The following is an 18,660-nucleotide window of genomic DNA, read 5'->3' as shown; positions in this document are numbered from 1 at the left end:
ATTGGGTCCAACCCCCCTGCGAAAGCAGGTTCCCTAGAGCAGGCTGCCCAGGTAGGCGTCCAGACGGGCCTTGAATATCTCCAGAGAGGGAGACTCCACAGCCTCCCTGGGCAGCCTGTTCCCGTGCTCCGTCACCCTCACCGTGAAGAATTTCTTTCCCGTGTTGGTGCAGAACTTCCTGTGCTCCATTTTGTGGCCATTGCCCCTTGTCCTGTCCCCACAAACCACTGAAAAGAGGTTGGCCAAATCCCTCTGTCTCCCACACCTCAGGTATTTACACACATTGATGAGATCCCCTCTCAGTCTTCTTTTCTCCAGGCTGAACAGACCCAGGTCTCTCAGCCTTTCCTCGTAGGGAAGATGCTCCATGCCCTGTATCATCTTTGTGGCCCTCTGCCGGGCTCTTCCCAGGAGTTCCCTGTCTTTTTTGTAGCGGGGAGCCCAGAACTGCACACACTACTCCAGGAGAGGCCTGACCAGGGCAGAGTAGAGGGGGAGGATCACCTCCCTTGAACTGCTGGCCACGCTCCTTTTAATGCACGCCAGGATCCCGTTGGCCCTCTTGGCCACGAGGGCACACGGCTGGCTCATGGTCAACCTGTCATCCACCAGGAACCTCAGGTCCTTCTCCTCAGAGCTCCTCTCCAGCAGGTCGTCCCTCAGCCTGTACTGATACGTCCAGTCGTTCCTTCCCAGGTGCAGGACACAATAGACTGGGCCATTTCCGTATATGTTGATGAGATATGGTCATTCACAGAGCCTCCAATGTACCTTCATTGTCCTTTCAGTGTTCTACTGAACACGGTAAATGCCTTATGAAACTGGAAGCAGTTTCACAGATGTTTCCATAATTTACAACGCTACCCTACAATACAAACATTAAAGATTATTCTGTATTGAAAACTTTTAAGTCCTTCATTTAAAGATTAAATACCTAAGAAAAACATACTTTGAAATGCATTATGTAGGGCACAAACATATTTAATGGGTATTTAAGACAGACATTCTATCACTTACGATTTCTCTATAGCTACAGTGTTAGGTAACAGGTTTACTGCTCTATTCATTACCGTTGTTGCCATGTAATGAGAACAAAAAGGCAATTCCAGAAATCTGGAGGCCTAACAGAAAGTAATTTAGAGGCCTAAAAGAATGAAATAAAATGGCTGTCTTGCATGGATGTACTCCATGCCTTCAAATTGCTAATGTTTTCATCAAGAGAGAAAATTCACAGGTGGATATGAAAACTTTTTACATTTTTGATTATGCAAAAATATATTCTGGAATTGCAAAGTATATGCAAAATATGTGCAATAATGTTAACTGAAAGGAGGGATACTCATGAGGATTTAACATGATTTCTTAAACCAAATGAAGTCCACAGATGTAGAGAAAAAAATTCTTAACAAGTTAGGAAAAAGAAGTGTAACCATAGAATACAAATTAGGATTTACTCACTAGGGCTATGACCTCTAACACATTATTTATTCTGTGTTTGCTAGTGCTATACTTGCTCTATAACTGCAAAAATTCTGTATGGAGTTTCTTCATCTCTTTTGGCAAAACCTTCTCTTGCTCATGTTGCAAGGAAATCTTCCAGGTAGTCCAGATCACCTGCAGAAATCAGAAGCAAGAATAAAGAACGTAAAGAGAAATGGTTTGGCCAAGAACAAATGTAATAAATGGGGTCCTACCTGATTTATCTGGAATTTAATTATTTGATTCTATGCTAAATGGAAATTACTAGATGAACTATAGAAGCTGGAAATTGACAGAAGAACTGTGAAGTAGGTGAAACAACCGGCAAAGCAGAGAAAACCTCAAGATGAAATGGGAACCGCAGTGGAGCCAGGTTATTAGCTGGCTTTGGGTTGACTGTACACGATATTTTCATGAATGAGGCAGGAGTCAGCTAGCGGTTTTTTTGAGAAATAAAAACTGTACAAAATGTGATAGTGCAAAATGCAACTACCTGCAAAAGTACTCTTAAATGAAGACTCGGATGGAAATGGCTGGCTGTTTTTTAAGTCAGTCATGAAAAACAAACAAACAAGCAAAAATACACCACAATCCACACTAGGACATGGTTCTGTAAACCTGCAGCTTCACAGCACTTTCTCCTGAGACCTCCCCTGGGCCACCCAAAAAGCTGCTTATCCAAGTTCAAGAAAGATGCTTTCAAGCTGGAAGAAGGTAGCAGCTCAGGATAAAGAAGGAGGGAAGACTAAACAAGATCTGATGACAAGTGGCCACTCCTACGTTCACATCCTGTATTCGAAAGGAAATGAATCTGAGACATCACAACACCAACAAAGACGTAGGAACCCCTCCATGGTCTACAGTGCTGGTTTCCCCTCCTCTAGAGAGACACCATGTTACAGATACTTAGCCACAACTGCTGAAAAAAAAATGCTGCTTCTATAAAGGTGGCCTGCGAGGTGTGACAGATCACTGCTAAATGCCACCTGACGTTACAGCTGGTCAGGGAGACAGATGCCAGCTTTTCTGAAAGCACTAGAGGCTTTGGCTAAGGTTTCGGTGTTGCTGAGGTTTATAAGCAGTTTCTGGTTGAAAGTGAAAGCAAAAGCTCTTTGGAGGGACTTCTGGTTTTCCACGCACTGTAAGCCTGGGATCCTCGTGTGGCAAATGCTGACAACTACTGTATCAAACACTTTTAAACATGGAGTGATATTTTAAGGCGGATAGATTCCTCCTCAAATTTATTTAGCTCCTTTTAAGGACAGGAATTAAACTCTTATGTCTGAGTTGCTTTTAAAAATATCCTTGTGCCAAAAGACCCAAAAAAGAAAGCAAATTACTGCTGTCAGCAAACTCTCCGCTACTTCAATTCTTGATTATGGTTGTTTCACTGGATGCTATTGAGGCTTTTCTGCATGTGCATTGTTCTATGAGGTACTGTTGTTCAAACAAAGCCACAAAGGACTTTCAAGCACCAGAAGAATGGAAGCATCGTCGAACTTCATGCTTGTAAAAGAAATGTAAATTTGTGCTTTCTCTGGAGAAACATTTACCGTCAGAATCTTGCTCAGCAGGCAGGAAAGAGCGTTCAATTTAAATTATAGGATTAAAATTATGTCACTTTTCAAAATATCTTTTGCCATTACTATAAATTCAGAGCTGTTTGACAGCATCCCAGGGTGCTGAGCAGTTTTAGCACCAACAGAGACTTTCATTTCCAGAAGTGTAACAGCGCAATAAACTTTTTTTTTTTTTTCTTCACTTGTTGGCATCAGCATCAGCGAATACTCGAGTGCGCGCCTGCATCCCGACTTATCCTGCCTCCTCACCTCGGCACTGGTGGTTTATGACTGGGTGGTTTACTGCCAAAAACAGGCATTCACTGCCTGGGTGTGAAACCTTGATGCTGGAGGATGACTGAGCTCCCGACCATGGCACCGCTTCCCTGCAGACCTTCCAGTCCTGGTGTGCTTTCTGCGACGCAGTCAAAAGGAGTGCTTCCTGTAATGTAGTCAAAACTGTGGAAAAAAAAAAAAAACACGACACAATTATTCAAATTATGTTTGGTAATTATGGAAAGTTAGCCTGAGACAAATGTTCATGGGGATAGCTGAAAGTATTTTCACATCATTTTCTTGACTGAAGGCACAGTAAGAAGCTCCATGTGACAAACGACTTCTCTGAGTTTTACCATTAGAAAGGTTATTTAAATACGTTTTTAAGAGATTAATATGAAACGATGAGTTCCACAGTGCTCATTTCCATGGCACCGTGGAGATCTCGGCTCCGCCAGGCATTCATTAGCCCACCAATCTCTTCCTACGACAGAAAAGACACCATCTGAACACGAGGAGCAGTGGCCAGCCAGCACCTGGGTTTGGTGGTTTCAGTCCAGCAGGCACAGAGCTGAGGAGGAAACTGAAGATCTTCAAAACAGAAGTCAGCCTGCAGGTTGAAATCAGGTCCTTTTGTGGACCACCTAGCAAAGGATTTAAGAAGTTGAACAGAAATTTGATTTTTTTCAGCCTTTTTCTGCATCTGTGCACCTGTGCAGTTGCTCTCACTGGCCAGCCCCAGGCCCATGGAGACAGGCGTGTGTCACCTTGTTCTTTTAGACCTCCACTGCATTATACGCTTGCACACGTGAATGGATGCGTACACACACAGAGGTACAGACACCATTTTCTAAAATAAAAAGCTACAGATTTTCTCTGGGGATCCCCACCTGCTGAAAAACTTCTGTGCCTCCACCATACAGAGGTATAGAAAGACTCCGCAATTCCTACCCCACTTGCTCCTTGCTGGAGAACATAACGTGGGCAAGCGAAGGCTTAAGTTCCCCTTTCCTCGCTCCCTCCCAAGTCAAATTCTTGCATGAATTGGCATAATCACTTCTGGTATCCAAAGGAATTTCAGCAACTGAAATATCCAGTGACAAAAGGTCCCGTGGTGTTGTAACACAGTGCATAAAGAGCCACCCTTTACACAAAACTTGCCTCCTGCCAGTTTTGTTTCACAACCCCTTGTTCTTTCAGTGGACGTAGCTACCATGACCTCCCACACCAGTTGCTCCGTGTTGCAGTCAACTCCTTTCCCAGCAGAGGAGCTCAAGCCCACTGAATTATTCCTGAATTACATTTTATTAGGTAGACACTGAATTAATGTTAATTCCAACTGACGTTGTCACCTCATTACTCAGGAATAAGTGCAGATACCCCTCCATCTCAGAGAACTGGGCATTTACTACTCATTAATGCATTTTTGGTACCTTTGTGAGCCTTTCTGCTTTATCTCATACTGATTTAGTTTCTTTACAAGCCTTTGGTGGGACAACTCATTGACTCTCAGTCGTAAATCTAAGAGGACAAACTGAATCCCTCTTGTCCGCTCGCTTTCTGTATCCCTAAAAGATGTCTACAGATCTTCCTCTTACAAAAGGCACATTGCCCCCTTGCTGACATCACACACGTCAGTATTTTTATTCTGTTACAGTGGCATTTGGTTTTTGTTTGTTTGTTTTTAATACAAATCTTCCTGGTAGATGTCCACATCAGATCTACTGCTCTGAAAACTTATAAAACCCCAGAGAAATTATTTTAAAGAATTGGTGTCAGACTATCGCCCTGGCATTTTCTTGATTGCAGATTCAATTTTAAGTGGAAGATCAGTTTATGTTTCAGCCATCTCAGTCTTTCAAAAGAGGTCCTTCAAAGAGGCTTCCTTAAGCTCCTAGTAAGAATACAGATAAAATTATTATTAATAATAATATAAAAATAAACATAAAATAAAAAAAATCCCAGGCCTTACTTCCTCTGCTTCCTTCTAAATGATTTATTGACCATACTCTCTGTCAGGCTTTCTGCTACTGATGATTTTGTAAAACGATTTTCTATTAGTTTTTATATCTTATATATATTTTTTGTTGTTGAATCTTTACATCAAAAATAAATTTGTGTCATTTAATGTAAGTAAACATAGTTGATATATTATTATTATAGAAATAGTTGATATATTGAATGCTGCTTAAATTATCCATATACGTTACTCATGAACAGATGTTAGTATCATCCAAATATTACAACTGCACGTACAAGAGCCAAGGCAAAATCTGCTCAGCTTAACTGGATTTATTGTAAGAACTGGAAAACACCACTGAAATTTCTTGCAAAGACAGTATTTTTGACTCTGTGCCACAAATTAACAGAGGGCAGGGGAGCATTTTGTGTCATGATACTCTTACTCTGTTAAATTGCTTTCCTATAACCATTCACTGTTTGCTACTGTTGCACTTAGGTTTCTACAGAAAGAAAACCTTAGAATAATGGGGGAAAGGAGTCAACAAAAAATTATTAAAGGGAAAATGGTTGTGACAGTAACAACTACTGTTCTGTGGAGAGTCTTTTGAAATGTTAATGTTTTTGTAGTATGCAAGAGTGTTGCATGAATCAATGAAAGGCAGCACTATCCTGCCCTAGGTTTTGTAAACTTTCCGAAGGACCGAATCCTGGAATCCTTTAATCCTGGAGAGCTGAGCTTTGCTGATGAAATCTGCATCCAAGACACGGTGGCCAAAAATATTTAGCAAAAGACCAGCTATTTATTCAGAAGCGCTAAACAAACGTCCAATAGTCAGGAGATAAAAAAAATAACAAACACAGGCACGAGAATGGATATGGCCTTAAAGAATCCTATTGAGAATGGGAGATAAGTTTGATTTTCTGGACAGGACCTCTCACCCAACCTGGTATCTGCACCTCCGGTATGGTCACTTGCGTAGGCTGGAGAAGTGCAATTTTTAAGAATACGTAAATCTAACAACGGCAGCATCGGCCACGGGTTGAATCCTCAGCAGCAATGTACTAAACATGCTGCTGGGAGTCACTGGAGCACTGTAAGACCATCCAACAAGAGTTTTATTTGTGGCTGCCCGAACTAAATATTGATATTAAAATGTCAGCCAAAATAAATAACGCAAAGGTCTTGGAACAGGCAGAACTAAACACAACCACACAAATAATGTAAAGGGGAAAATCATCTCGTCTTGGCCAAATAGTGAACTTCATCCCACGCCGATTTAAGTAATGCCATGATAAATGGAAGTTTGATATGGAAGGACCCTTCCTAGCACCACATTGGGGCCAACAAAAATAGAAAGGTTGAACAAGTGCAGCGAATCCAGCCAGCACAGTTCTGCATGGCGCAGCTCTGGTGATGAGCGGCATTTACACGACGGTTTGAAAGTGTGTTGTATTGTATGTATCGTATCGTATTGTCAAAGTGCATTGTATTGTATTGTAAAAGTGTACTGCATTGGATTGACAAAGGGTTCCTGACTTTCGTGAATTAAACACAGTCTTTTCAGGTGTTGCTGAAAATGTCTAACGGGGACTGATGAAAAATTCATTTAGAATCTAGGAACAGATTCCGAATTTGACATAATTTAGATTTATAACTGAGTATCAGCCAGGAAGGGAGCTGTAGGCGATTTAATTCTGGGAAAAGAGATAAATAAAGGAAGCCGAGCCGTTTCGCGCTGTGTAGACCAGTTCGCCCGTGAGGCTGTGTGAGGGAGGACCCCAGCCTGAGGCAGCCCCCGCCATGAGGGCGCCGCCGCCGCCCGCCGCCCCCCCAACGGCCGCCAACCGCCCCAACGGCCGCCGCGCGAGCCGCCTCCCCCGCCCCTCCGCGGCGGCGCCACGTGACCCAGCCGGGCCCGGGGAGCAGGGGGCGGGGAGCGGCGGCGAGTGGGCGGGGCCTCGCCCTCCGTCGGCGCCTTCCCATTGGCCGGCGGGCGGGCTCCTCCTCCCCCCCTCCCGGCGCCCCCGCGAGCCCCGCCCCTCCCCGGCCCGGCGGCCCGGCGGCGCCTCGGCGGTGAGCGGGGGGGGGGGGGGGGAGCGGGTAACGGCCGTTGGGGGGGGGCGGGAAAATGGCCGGCGGCCGTTGGGGGGGGGGAGCGGGGGGCGGCGGGGCCCGGCCGCTGTGAGGGGGGGAACCGGCGGGCCTCGGGGCTGGGGCACGGCGGGGACTCGCAGGCCGTGGCCGGGCTGTGTCCGGCGGCGGGCAGCGGGGTGGCTCCGTGCTGGAGGCGCGGGGCTGCGGGGCCGGCTGCCGGAGGCTGGCCGTGCCCTGTGGTGAGCCTGGCGGCAGCCCCGTCAGGGGTTCGAGCCGCCCGCCCCGGGGCTTGCGGCTGCTACTTTGTATGTGAGGCTGCTCCCGGCGCCCGTGTTAGCGCCGGTGTGGCTCCGTGGGCTTGTTCTTCTCCCAGCGCAGGCTGAGGTCCCGCAGGGCAGCGGGAGCGCTGCCTCCTTCACGCCTCCGAAGCCATCCGCACGTGCCTCAGGTCTCGATGTCCCTGCGAAGCGGTCTCGGACTCGAACCCACGGCACCGCATCACGCAGCAGCCTCCTGCCTGGGTCTGGTGGCTGACGCTCTCCCGGTGGCGCTGCCCGGTTAGGTCACGGTGTGTGCACCTCTCTTTCGTGTCCAGTGATGTCCAGCCAGGTCCAGCGATGGTTGCTGGTGGGACGTTGCACGTGTGGGTTGTCTGGTGGCCGGCAGGTGGGTTGTGAGCACACAAGGTGGACCCCGTGGGTTAGCAAGAGCATAGCGCTGCCTCTCTTGCTCCCAGGGCATTGGGGCTGACCCTCTCACCTCCCGCTCCGCCACACCACAGGGACGGTTATGTGCCGCTCCCTTTGGGAGCTAAACTTGTGTTCTGTCAGCCACAACACAGGGATGCAGCTTCAGGAGAAGCGTCACGTTGCCACCAGGCTGCCGACTACTTCTTGGCACCGCAGCAGTGTGTCACTTTCCCTTTTGCTTAAGCACAACAGTAGTCTGGATCCGCTCCTGCTCATAGCGACAACGATGCAGCTGTGTCCAGACGCCTTGTGCTGGGAACAAGATTTACAGTCTTCACTGACAGGAGATGTGGCTGAACTGTTTGCCCATGGAAAAACTTCCAAGGTTTGCAGACAAAAACAAATATCCATCTTCCCTGTGCAGTGACGGTGCCCGTCAGGGTAGAATTGCGAAGGTGTCCCTCTGCAAAGGGAGGAGAATTCCTAGGAGAATTCCTAGGGAGGAGAATTCCTAGGAGAATTCACAGGAGAATTCTTCCTAGGAGAATTCACAGGAGGAGCATTCCTAGGAGTATGGCCTTACTTCACCCTTCGTGTCATGAACCTAATAACCGCTGGAATGGCATTGTGCGCATCAGTAGGAGGTTGCTGGAAACCTCCACTTCTTGCTGGTGTGTTGCCCGTCGTTTTGAGGTTGTGCGAATGGCAGCACCATTTTTAAGTCACACTGGGTGTGGAGAATCCACTGTGGGCATAGGGAATCATATAAAATATAGGACCTTCTGTGGGCTTTCCTGGCTGCACTGGCATCGCCGATGTGTGTTGCACGTCCTCATTCTCCGCTTGTGGCTCACTAGGGTTGAGTCTTTATCAAGAGGAAAAGAGGAACAGCTCCTTCTGTCAGTGAGAGCCAGGATGGCCTGATCTCGAAGAATGATGCGGCAGGCAGACTACTTGTTGCAGCGTTCTGAAATTCTGCGTGTCACGTTAAGAACAACCTGTAATTTTCTGTACTTGCAGGCAGCGTAGATCTTTAGCTTCGAGGCCTTCGTTGCTTCCCTCTGGCACTGCCTCATGACGATCACAGCTTATCCTCTGTACAGGAGAGATGCGAGGATATGTTAAATGTTGCAGTACCGAGTGTAAAATGTTTATTAAAATAACAATAATCTGAAACGATTAGTGGAGGTGTAGCTATGGAACTGGAATGAGGTTGAGCGGCGGAGACATTTTGTTAGCTGCCAGAGTCATTGTGTTGTGCCACCCGCTGGCTGGATGCTCGCTGGTGCACGGTGTCTCCTGCAGATTTCTTTTGTACCGCTGGGAGGTTTTCGAGAGGTGTTGGGAAGCGCAGCTAGTTCCATGGCGGGGCCCTCGTGGGTGGTGGGGTGCTGAGTCCAGGAACTGACCCAAGTGGCCGTAAGCACTGCCTGGGAAGAAACAAGGAGGTCTGTCTGCCCTGTGCATTACCTTGGGCCGTCGCTCAGTCTAACGTGCGCACAGCAGAGGTTGCTGCTGCTCTTTGGCCGCCCCCCGTGGTTGCCCTGTAATGGACACAGTCCGAATTCGCGGTTCTCTCGTTGCCCCTGACTTCTCGGGTACTGATTCTTTCTACCAGGTCGTGGCCTCAGTCTCTCATGTTGAGAACCATGCAAGAAAAGTAGTGATCATTGTTCTTTTCTCAGGAAGATTTGGACCCTCGTTACCAGTCCTTTTCCCATGCTGAGGAGTTGTTGTTCTTTTGTGGCAGAGGAGGTTGGGGCCAGAGCTGCGGTGCGGGGACAGGAATTAGTAAGGATCTTTGACCTCTCTGTGGAGAGAGGGGAGAGCTTGTGGCTGGTGGTAGGAACCTCTGAGTGTAGGCTCTAGGCATGAGTGGAAGAAGGGGATGAGGAGAAATGTCCGGTGGAGCAGCAGCGGAGACTCTTCATGGCTCAGGGAAAGTCTGAAGAAGTCTTGGTGTCCTTTAGCTAAAACCTGGTGTTACAAGCTCCCGAATCTCCGCGCTGGTTCCCTCTGTCATCAGCACCTTGTCTGGAAGTGAAGGCAGGGTGAGGACACAGCACAAGCATAAATGCTGGGCTTCAGGCTTCTGCTTCAGCTCCAGTGTATCCTTAGACCAGATAACTAGTTCTGTTCGGCTCTGTGTGTGTGTTCCTTTCCTTGGTGCTGCAGCCGAGTGAGGGAAGTAGGAGGGGGTGTGGAAATAGCGCTTAAGGGAGGTCCAGTGCGCTGTGCGGTCCTGTGGGTATGAGCTGGAGCAGCGCGGAGCTAGGTCCCTTCGATGGCCGCGGTAAAATGTTTGGGCAGAAGGAGCGTGGTCCGTATTGTTCAGTGTTGCCCCAAAGATGCTGACGAGCACGTGCTACATCGCATTTCGTGCAGGTCCTCGGCCGTGGATCCTGGTTGCGGAGCGTATGGCTTCTGGCTGGCTCGCGACTGCTTAGGAAACAGTGACGTGCTCTTCCTCAGGCGTGTGCCCAGCGAGGCGAGGCAGCTTCTGAGGCACGATCCAGCGCAAAACAAGTGCCGGTGCAGGAGCTGAAGGCAAAAATCTCTAAAACTAGGTGGACTAGTCCATAGAGTTGTGGACTAAGACGCTGCAGTACCAAAGATGTCGTGCTCAGTATTACGTAGGGACGTCAGCTGGAGAGGCACTTTCTACAGCGACTGCCAGCTGCAGCGTGCTGGAGTTACAAAGCCAAACGTGGTGCGTGGTGGCGGTGTAGGAGAAAGCACTTTAACATTGCTTTGTACGCCAGGGGCTTGAACGTCAACATTTGAACATCTGGAGGAGCAACCGAGGAAGTGCCTGAAACTTCTCCAGTGCCAGAATTACCTCCTGGTCACAACAGTTTAGCAGCAATTTGGGCAGCTTGGGGAAAGGAGCCAGGGACCTTTTCTCACTGGTACACTTGGAAAGAAAATGGAAGCATCCATTGTAAAGTAAGGTAGGGCTAAATAAAAGGGTAGGGTGGGAGGCTGGGGAGGGACTCTTTGTCAGGGAGTGTAGCAGCAGGACAAGGAGTAATGACATTAAACTAAAATCTACATTTAGATTAGATATTGGGAAGAAATTATTCCCTCAGAGATTGGTAAGGCCCTGGCACAGGCTGCCCAGAGAAGCTGTGGATGCCCCATCCCTGGAGGTGCTCAAGGCCAGGCTGGATGGGGCTTTGGGCAGCCTGGTCTGGTGGGAGGTGTCCCTGCCCATGGCAGGGGGGTGGAACTGGGTGGGCTTTGAGGTCCCTTCCAACCCAAACCTTTCTGTGATTCTATGAAAAGAGTGGAAGAGACTGCCTGGTAAACTTTGTTATATGTTGTGATAAACACAGTTCGGAGAGACATTTTTTATTTTGCTCTCTAGAGGAAAGAAAACAGAGAATTCAGGATTACCACCGATTTCAAATTCTCTTCCAGTTCTGAAGATGTGATTAGTGCGGTATGTTGTTATTGTCCTAATTACGTTCTGCTGAGATTTGGTTAAAGCATTCTTGTTCTATAGCTCATATGATCAGTGGTTTTGGCTTTCGAATTGAAATCTCCCGTCATTGCTCCAAATCCCCCAACTGAAAAAACAAAACAAAACAACAAAAAAACAACAACACACACACACTAATTCCTGAGGACTTTTAGGACTTTTGGAGTGTTAGGACATGGCTTGTGGTGGGTTTTTCCAACAAGTTGTTTGCTGTTGCAGAGAAACAGGCCATTGAGCACTGTTGGCTTCCTGTTTTGTTTTGGTCTTTTACTGTGATACAAAATTAGTCATAAGATGTTGTGAAGTGTCTTGTGGTCAACAATGACATTTTGGTGGGTCTTGCAACTAAAAGTCTTCTGTATGGCTGCTGATAGTGCTGGAAATCAGCAGTTTATACCCAAAGGGCCCTTCCAGTTCAGACGCTAGAGCAGCGCAGTGACTTCTCATCGTGCGTAGATGGCACCCAGTCAGGTGCTGTTCATTTCTCTCATATACATAAAGCAAGATTCCTCTTCAGGCTCTACCCATGGACCCACCACGATTCCTGACTGGAATACAGTCTCATTTCTTTGAAAAGCTGCCTATTCCTGTGATTTAGTGTAAACTGCTTTTATATAGCGCATGCTAAGAAGTCGTTCCTTGAGCAACCGAACTGGTGAACCTTTATTTCTTGTGGATTCGTGCCCCCTGCTCCTCAGCCAGTTCCCCTTTCCTATTTTTTGCTGTGTCCGTGTCCTGCTTTAGCAGTACCGCTGCTCTGCTTTCATTCTGTCCCTGCTCCAAACCAGCTCACCTCTGCAGTATTTTTAATTCCCTCCCTTTTTCCCTAATTATAACCCAAGCCAGCCGCTGCTTGTTCTGCAGGCTTGCCGACTATTTGCGTACTGACCATTCGTGTACTGATTACAGGCTGAACAGAGCCGGTAACTGTTAAGTGAAGTCTTCATCCTTTACCACCTCAGTGGAGACATTTCTTTAGCTTTTCTGCTCTTTTACTGAGTCTCACGAAAGCTGTACAGCCTGAGACTGTATTGCTTTGTCCAGTTTGGTTGGCATCCACTGAAGGGCAGCGTGTTTGCGTATGTCTCATTTCGTAAGAAACCAGGGTTAAAAACACTTCAGGAATAATTTACGAAAACCTGCATTAGATGCACATTTTTAGATTTGTTATTAGTCTCATATATGTGTTTAGGCAGGAAAAATAATGTTAAATTGACACACAAACTTCGTGTTTTGAAACAGCATGTCTTATAAAAACCCCAAATTAGGTTGGCATGTTAGCGTGTAATACCTGTTTAATTTGAACCTATGAGAAAAAAAACAAAAACAAAAATAAGTTCAATTCACATGAATACTGAGAAATGTCCAAATATGCTTTTTTAGCATAGCGATAACTCTCATGTTTTAGGTGAAAATGACTTACACAACATGGTTAGTCTTTGTTTTCTGTTTATTGCTGTAGCTAATCTGGGTAACTTTTTGTTGTAGGTAATGGAATCTAGCCAAATCATTAAAATTTGCATTTCAGATGCTGCATTTCTTTCCTTTTTTTTTTTTTTGAGGTCTAATAAAAACAGTAATTTTGAGAATTTTCCATCCCATCCCCAAACAAACATGTTTTGCATACGGAGGGCTGTCAACTGCACAAATGGGAGAAAAGTCACTGCTTTTTTTTCTTTTTCCTTTTTTTTTTTTTTGAAACAGTATTTTTTTGGTGGTGTTAGGGCAGCAAGATGGAAAAATGGAGTGGAAAAAAATTGTTCTCATAATGGATAAAGTTTTTATGAGCAGCAACTTTTATTTTTCGTGTATAGTGAAATGCAAATAGTGCTTAACAGGAAAGAAGAGCCTATGCTTTATGCTACTGTTTTCTCCTTGAAATTCTTTTTTTCTGGCTTTGTCAAAACCAGCTGAGTTGTTTTGAAATTTTATGGTGAAGATGCAGTTTTGAAATGGCTTTCTTTCAATGGCACTGTCTCAAAGTACTTTCTGAGTTCAGTTTACACGCATAATGTAAACAAAAACGCTTCCAGTCTGGGAAGAAAGAACAACTGAGAAAGCGAGTCACGTTTATCAAGCGGAGTCTAAACTTAGCTCTTCATTACCTGGGCTCTTATGGTTTACTTGCGGAGTTTTTACATCGATGGGAAGGCCTGCTGTTAAACACAGGCTTTGTTTTCCGCTGATGTATGATGACTTGGAAAAGGTGGAGAAGCCTGTGTTTGGATTTCCTTATGGAGCAGTTAGCGCTCCTGCAAGAGCAATGCTTTCTAAAACGGGGGGAGGGAAGCACGTTCAGGTATTTAAGAATGACAAATAGCTGAAACTGACATTGAGAGCTAACTATACAGATTTTTTCCCTTTATTGCAGGAACTCTGAAGCTTGCGCTTTAAAAGGGGAAGTGCTGTGAACACTATTACTGGCTGTAGAAAAATGGACATGTTGCAGATACTGCGTAAAACCACAGAGCGCTTAGAGTGCGATCACTGCAGCTTCAGAGGAACGGACTATGAAAACATACAAATTCACATGGGCACCATACACCCAGAGTACTGTGATGAGATGGATGCTGCTGGCTTGGGTAAACTTATATTTTATCAAAAAAGCGCAAAACTGTTTCACTGCCACAAGTGTTTCTTTACCAGCAAGATGTATTGCAATGTGTATTACCACATCACAGCACAACACGCAGCGCCTGCGAAATGGAATGAGGAGAGGAAAGAACAGGTAGAAGGAGATTCCGATTCCTCCAAAAAGAGTGGCACGTCGGAGCCACAGAAACCTACCCTTTCCCCCGAGTCCCGCAAAGCTGCCCTTTCTCCCGAACACCCCAAGTCTGAACCTGGTGTTTCCCCCAAGCTTCAGAAATCGTCAGGGTCTCCGGAGTCCCAGAAGTCAGCTCAGGGTACTTCCTCAGACCTGGAGAAGTCAGCCCAGGGCCCGTCCCCAGATCCAGAAAAGTCATCCCAGGCTGCATCTCCAGATCCAGAGAAGTTAGCCTCAGCCGTGTCCCCTGACTCAGAGAAGCCGTCCCCTGCTGTGTCCCCAGACCCGCAGAAGCCAGCCACTGGTGTTTCCCCAGACCCGCAGAAGCCAGCCTCTGCTGTTTCCCCAGACCCCCAGAAACCAGCCCCGGCAGTGTCACCCGAGCCCCGCCGCCACTCCCCAGCGGTGTCACCCGAGCCCCGCCGCCACTCCCCAGCAATGTCACCCGAGCCCCGCCGCCATTCCCCTGCTGTGTCACCCGAGCCCCGCCGCCATTCTCCCGCCGTGTCTCCGGAGCCCCGCAGGTACTCCCCAGGCATGTCCCCAGAGCCAAAGAAACCTCCTCCAGCCGTGTCCCCCGAACCACGAAGGTATGCCCCGGCCGTGTCTCCAGAGCCCCGGCGGCACCCTGCTCAAACGCGCAGGCCTGCTTCGGCTTCCTCTCCTGAAAGCCGGAGGCCTGCTCCCGCGGTTTCACCGGAGTCATGGAGACCTGGTCCCACTGCTTCCCCCGAACACTGGAGATCTACGCCTCATGAGATGCAGAAGTCTTCTACTGTTTCTCCCTGGGCTTCAAAGCCCTCCATGTCCGTAGAGTCCCGGAGGTCTGCCCCCGAGTCCCGAAGGTCTGGCCCTGTTGCGTCGCCAGAGCCTAGGAGGCTTGTTTCTGACTCGTGGAAGTCTACGTCCTTTTCTGAATCCCAGAAGTCTACTCTTGTTTCTTCTGAGCCATGGAAACCCATCTCATCTGTTTACCCTGAAGGCTGGAAACCTGTTCTGTCCCCAGACACGTGGAAGCATTCTCCCTCTGTTTCTCCTGAGCTTCGGAAGTCTAGTCATGCTGTTTCGTCTGACTCTTGGAAGCCTTCTTTCTTTCCTGAGGTTCGTAAGCCTTCTGCTTCGGTGTCTCCTGAATCTTGGAAACTCTCTGAGTCACGGAAATCTATGTTTTTTTCTGAATCTCAGAAGTCCACCTCTGCTGCTTCCTCTGAGGTTCAGAAACGGGGCCATTTCTCTGAACATCGGAAAAGAGCTCTGTTCCCAGAGTCACGTAAATCGAATCCTGCTGTTTCTGCCGATGTCCAGAAACGTGCTGTCTTTTCTGAACCTCAGAATCAGGTGTCTACATCTGTTGCTTCTGCTGAAGGCCATAAACATGCCTCATGTTCTGAAGCCCAGAAGTCAGCTCTTGTTTCTCCTGAGGTCCAGAAGCATGCCCTATTTTCTGAAGCCCAGAAACTTGCTCCCATTTCCCCTGAAATTCAGGAGCATGCTTCTTTTCCAGAGTCTCAGAAATCAACTTCTCCTGAAATTCACAAACATGGCCTCTTCTCTGAGGCCCAGAAACAGTCTCTTTGTGTTTCTTCCGAAACCCCCAAACAAGGTATTTTTACTGACTCCCATAAATCTGCTGTATCCCCTGATATTCAAAAGCAAGCTGTATTTTCTGAGATGCAGAAACCTGCTGCTTCTTTGTCTTCTGATGTCCAGAGACACACTGAAACTACTGTACCTTCTGAAATCCAGAAAAACATGCTGTTTTCCGAGTCTCATAAGTCTGTTGCAGGTTTTTCCTCTGAGCCCCAGACACCTAGTGAGTCTGGTGAGAGTGACTTTCTTTCTCAAAGTTTAGATGATCAGAAACCACTGGATGACTTGTTTTCACAGGACGAACAATCCATATTAGCCAAAGAATCACCAGAAGACATGTTATACTCGTGCCCGAAAAAGAAGCCCAGGAAGGAAAACCAGGAGAACTCGGATTCGGAACTAAACAGCAGCGAGTGTGGAAAAACAGAGATGGACTCGATGGAGATGAAGGAGCAAGAATCCAACAGTGACCAAGAGCAGTATGATATGGAATCGTCTGATTACAGCAAAGAGGGCAAAATGGATGTGTCTACTCCCCTTCAGCCGCAGTGCGTGCTGCAGTTTACCGAGGAGAAAGAGGCTTTCATTTCTGAGGAAGAAATAGCAAAATACATGAAGCGTGGCAAGGGAAAGTATTACTGCAAAATTTGTTGCTGTCGTGCAATGAAAAAAGGTGCTGTCTTGCATCACTTAGTCAACAAGCATAACGTTCAAAGCCCATACAAATGCAAAATATGTGGCAAGGCTTTTCTCTTGGAGTCTCTTCTTAAAAACCACGTTGCTGCTCATGGTCAAAGTTTGTTGAAGTGTCCACGGTGTAATTTTGAATCAAATTTTCCCCGAGGCTTTAAGAAACATTTAACCCATTGCCAAAGCCGTCATAGTGATGATGCACCTAAAAAACATTTGGACAGCCTTGAACCACTTGAAGAACAAATTTAAGGTGTTTTTTCCCCTGTGCTAGAAAAGCGGAATTTACAAAAGTGTTCGAAAAGTGTTGCTGTATGTTAACCGAGTAGTTTAGCTGATCTGACAAGTCAGAAGATGCATGGTTTATTGTACTATGTTTAACTTGTCTTATAGCTGTTTTACTGAAATGATTTACAAATGACAAAAGTCATTTTAAATACATGTTCATGTCTTTTTATTACCCATCGGTAGAGTCATTTTATTTTTTTGGATGTACTATGTTTTTGAAACCAAAATGGATACAATTAGTTTTGTAAAGATTTGTAAAACATACAGGCAATTCAGGACTGGAGTGGCAAGCAACCCTTATATTCCCATGAAGAATGAACATGTTTTTTCACATTTGTTAAATGTCTTATTTTTTAAAATGTTTTTATCAAATTCTTAAAATGAAAGTTCTTACCAAATTAAATGTGAATGAGCCAGGCATGAGTAACTACCAACTGTTCTGGAATGATTCTGCTCTGAGGTTGTAATTGAGTGTATAGTCATTTGTGGGAAATTTCTTGCACTCAATTCTTTGTCTTTTCTCAGATTTAAAAGCATCATGGTACTGATTGTGATTCTGTATTTTGACCATGTTTTAAGCATGTACTAATATACATTAAATTGATGAATTAACGTCAGACTGTATAGCTCAACATTTTCTCTTGATAATTCAGATGTTTGTAACGTCAGAAGAAATAAAATTCTTGTATCTGGTGAAATGTAATGCTTTAATCTTTTCATAATAAAAAAACAAAACACGAACCTGGCACTGGCCATTTCTTTTACTCCAGATCACAAGCAAAATGTTTCATGTCCAATGTATTTTAAGCTCCTTTGGCAACAGAAGATGCAAAATTACCCCGGAGTTCTGCTCTGAATACTTCAACCTTCCAGTGTTCAGCCTAGGAAAGCAAGGTTTGCCTAAATTCCTGGTCTGCTTCAGATTTTTTTTTTTGTTTTAGATTTAAATGAGGGAAAACTGGGATGTGTACGCTGTTACTTTGCATGCTTGCTTTTGTGCTATTTGCATATTAACTCTTCAAAAAAATAAGTATAATTGCATGGAGCATGGATTATAAGTGGAGGTAGTTCAAGGAAAGTTTCATTTTCCTCAGGCTAAGTTTTGCCTAGACTTGAGCAGTTGTAAATATTGGCTGACAACGCGATGGTGGTAGGTTGTTTTTTTGTTGTTAGTTAAAAAAAAATCAAGGAAGGTCTTGTTTGACTTGAAAGTGGTGTGTGACCTTTACAGTTTGATGCATCGCTGCTGACAGCTGCTTGTTTCTCTACCATGATCACGTACTCTGATCTCAGGGAATCCATCATCAAGGCTCAATGCTTTTCCTTCCACTTTTTTTTTTTTTCCATTTTTTTTTGAACCAGCTGACTGCATTGATTTTTTTCTACCTTGATTTACAGGGTGCTGAATCTCTTTGAATCTATATATGATAGCCACTCTACAGTTTCTCCAGTAGAAAATTTTGTTTCACCATTCCTTTACACGATACTAAGTTTGAGGTCCTTAAGATGTGTAGTAAGATCTGTTGGAATCTGAACTGACTTACCTAATTACTCTAACGGGCTATAGGACACCAATAAAAACATCAGGCTGGGGACGTACTGTTTCTCCCTCAGATGACCTGTTGTAGATGCTGAGGAGATGGGTGAATATTCAGTATAAACACTGATACTTTTTTTTTTTTTGAGTTAAGAATGAAATACAAGTGAAGCACTTCCAAGAATTACCAATGAAATAGTTTGTTTCAATTATGCCCATTGCTATACATGAGACGTTGGATACTCTC

The 18,660-nt window shown here is 45.9% G+C and overlaps 1 protein-coding gene and 1 long non-coding RNA gene across 7 annotated transcripts; one reads left to right on the top strand and one right to left on the bottom strand.

Annotated features, from left to right (window-relative positions):
• Positions 1-748: 748 nt before the first annotated feature.
• LOC308176782 lies at positions 749-3,795 on the bottom strand. The gene is made up of 3 exons (XR_013938596.1): positions 3,309-3,795; positions 1,459-1,614; positions 749-865 (listed from the first exon to the last, which is right to left on the bottom strand). It is a non-coding gene; the product is annotated as an uncharacterized lncRNA (long non-coding RNA).
• Positions 3,796-7,275: 3,480 nt separating this feature from the next.
• On the top strand, positions 7,276-17,617 carry CHAMP1 (chromosome alignment maintaining phosphoprotein 1). Of its 6 annotated transcripts, none has more exons than XM_080575271.1 (4): positions 7,291-7,350; positions 10,823-11,011; positions 11,428-11,502; positions 13,913-17,617. In XM_080575271.1, exon 4 carries the CDS (start codon positions 13,976-13,978, stop codon positions 16,838-16,840), a length of 2,865 nt encoding a protein of 954 aa, XP_080431397.1. In that variant the 5' UTR covers positions 7,291-7,350; positions 10,823-11,011; positions 11,428-11,502; positions 13,913-13,975; the 3' UTR covers positions 16,841-17,617. The 6 variants fall into 6 exon arrangements, with proteins under 6 accessions (XP_080431400.1, XP_080431397.1, XP_080431396.1 ...); XM_080575270.1 differs by lacking the exon at positions 7,291-7,350 and adding an exon at positions 7,474-8,445; XM_080575275.1 differs by lacking the exon at positions 7,291-7,350 and having other exon boundaries at positions 7,476-11,011; positions 13,913-15,409; positions 16,196-17,617.
• Positions 17,618-18,660: the final 1,043 nt, after the last annotated feature.

The sequence above is a fragment of the Anser brachyrhynchus genome, assembly GCF_964034855.1.
Source record: "Anser brachyrhynchus genome assembly, chromosome: 1".
NCBI classification, from domain to species: domain Eukaryota; kingdom Metazoa; phylum Chordata; class Aves; order Anseriformes; family Anatidae; genus Anser; species Anser brachyrhynchus.
The sequence above is the reverse complement of the archived record's forward strand: the minus strand, read 5'-3'. Positions and strand labels throughout refer to the sequence as shown.

Excerpts from the sequence above, each read along its gene's own strand:
- CHAMP1 (XM_080575274.1), top strand. The coding sequence starts at position 13,976 with ATGGACATGTTGCAGATACTGCGTAAAACCACAGAGCGCTTAGAGTGC.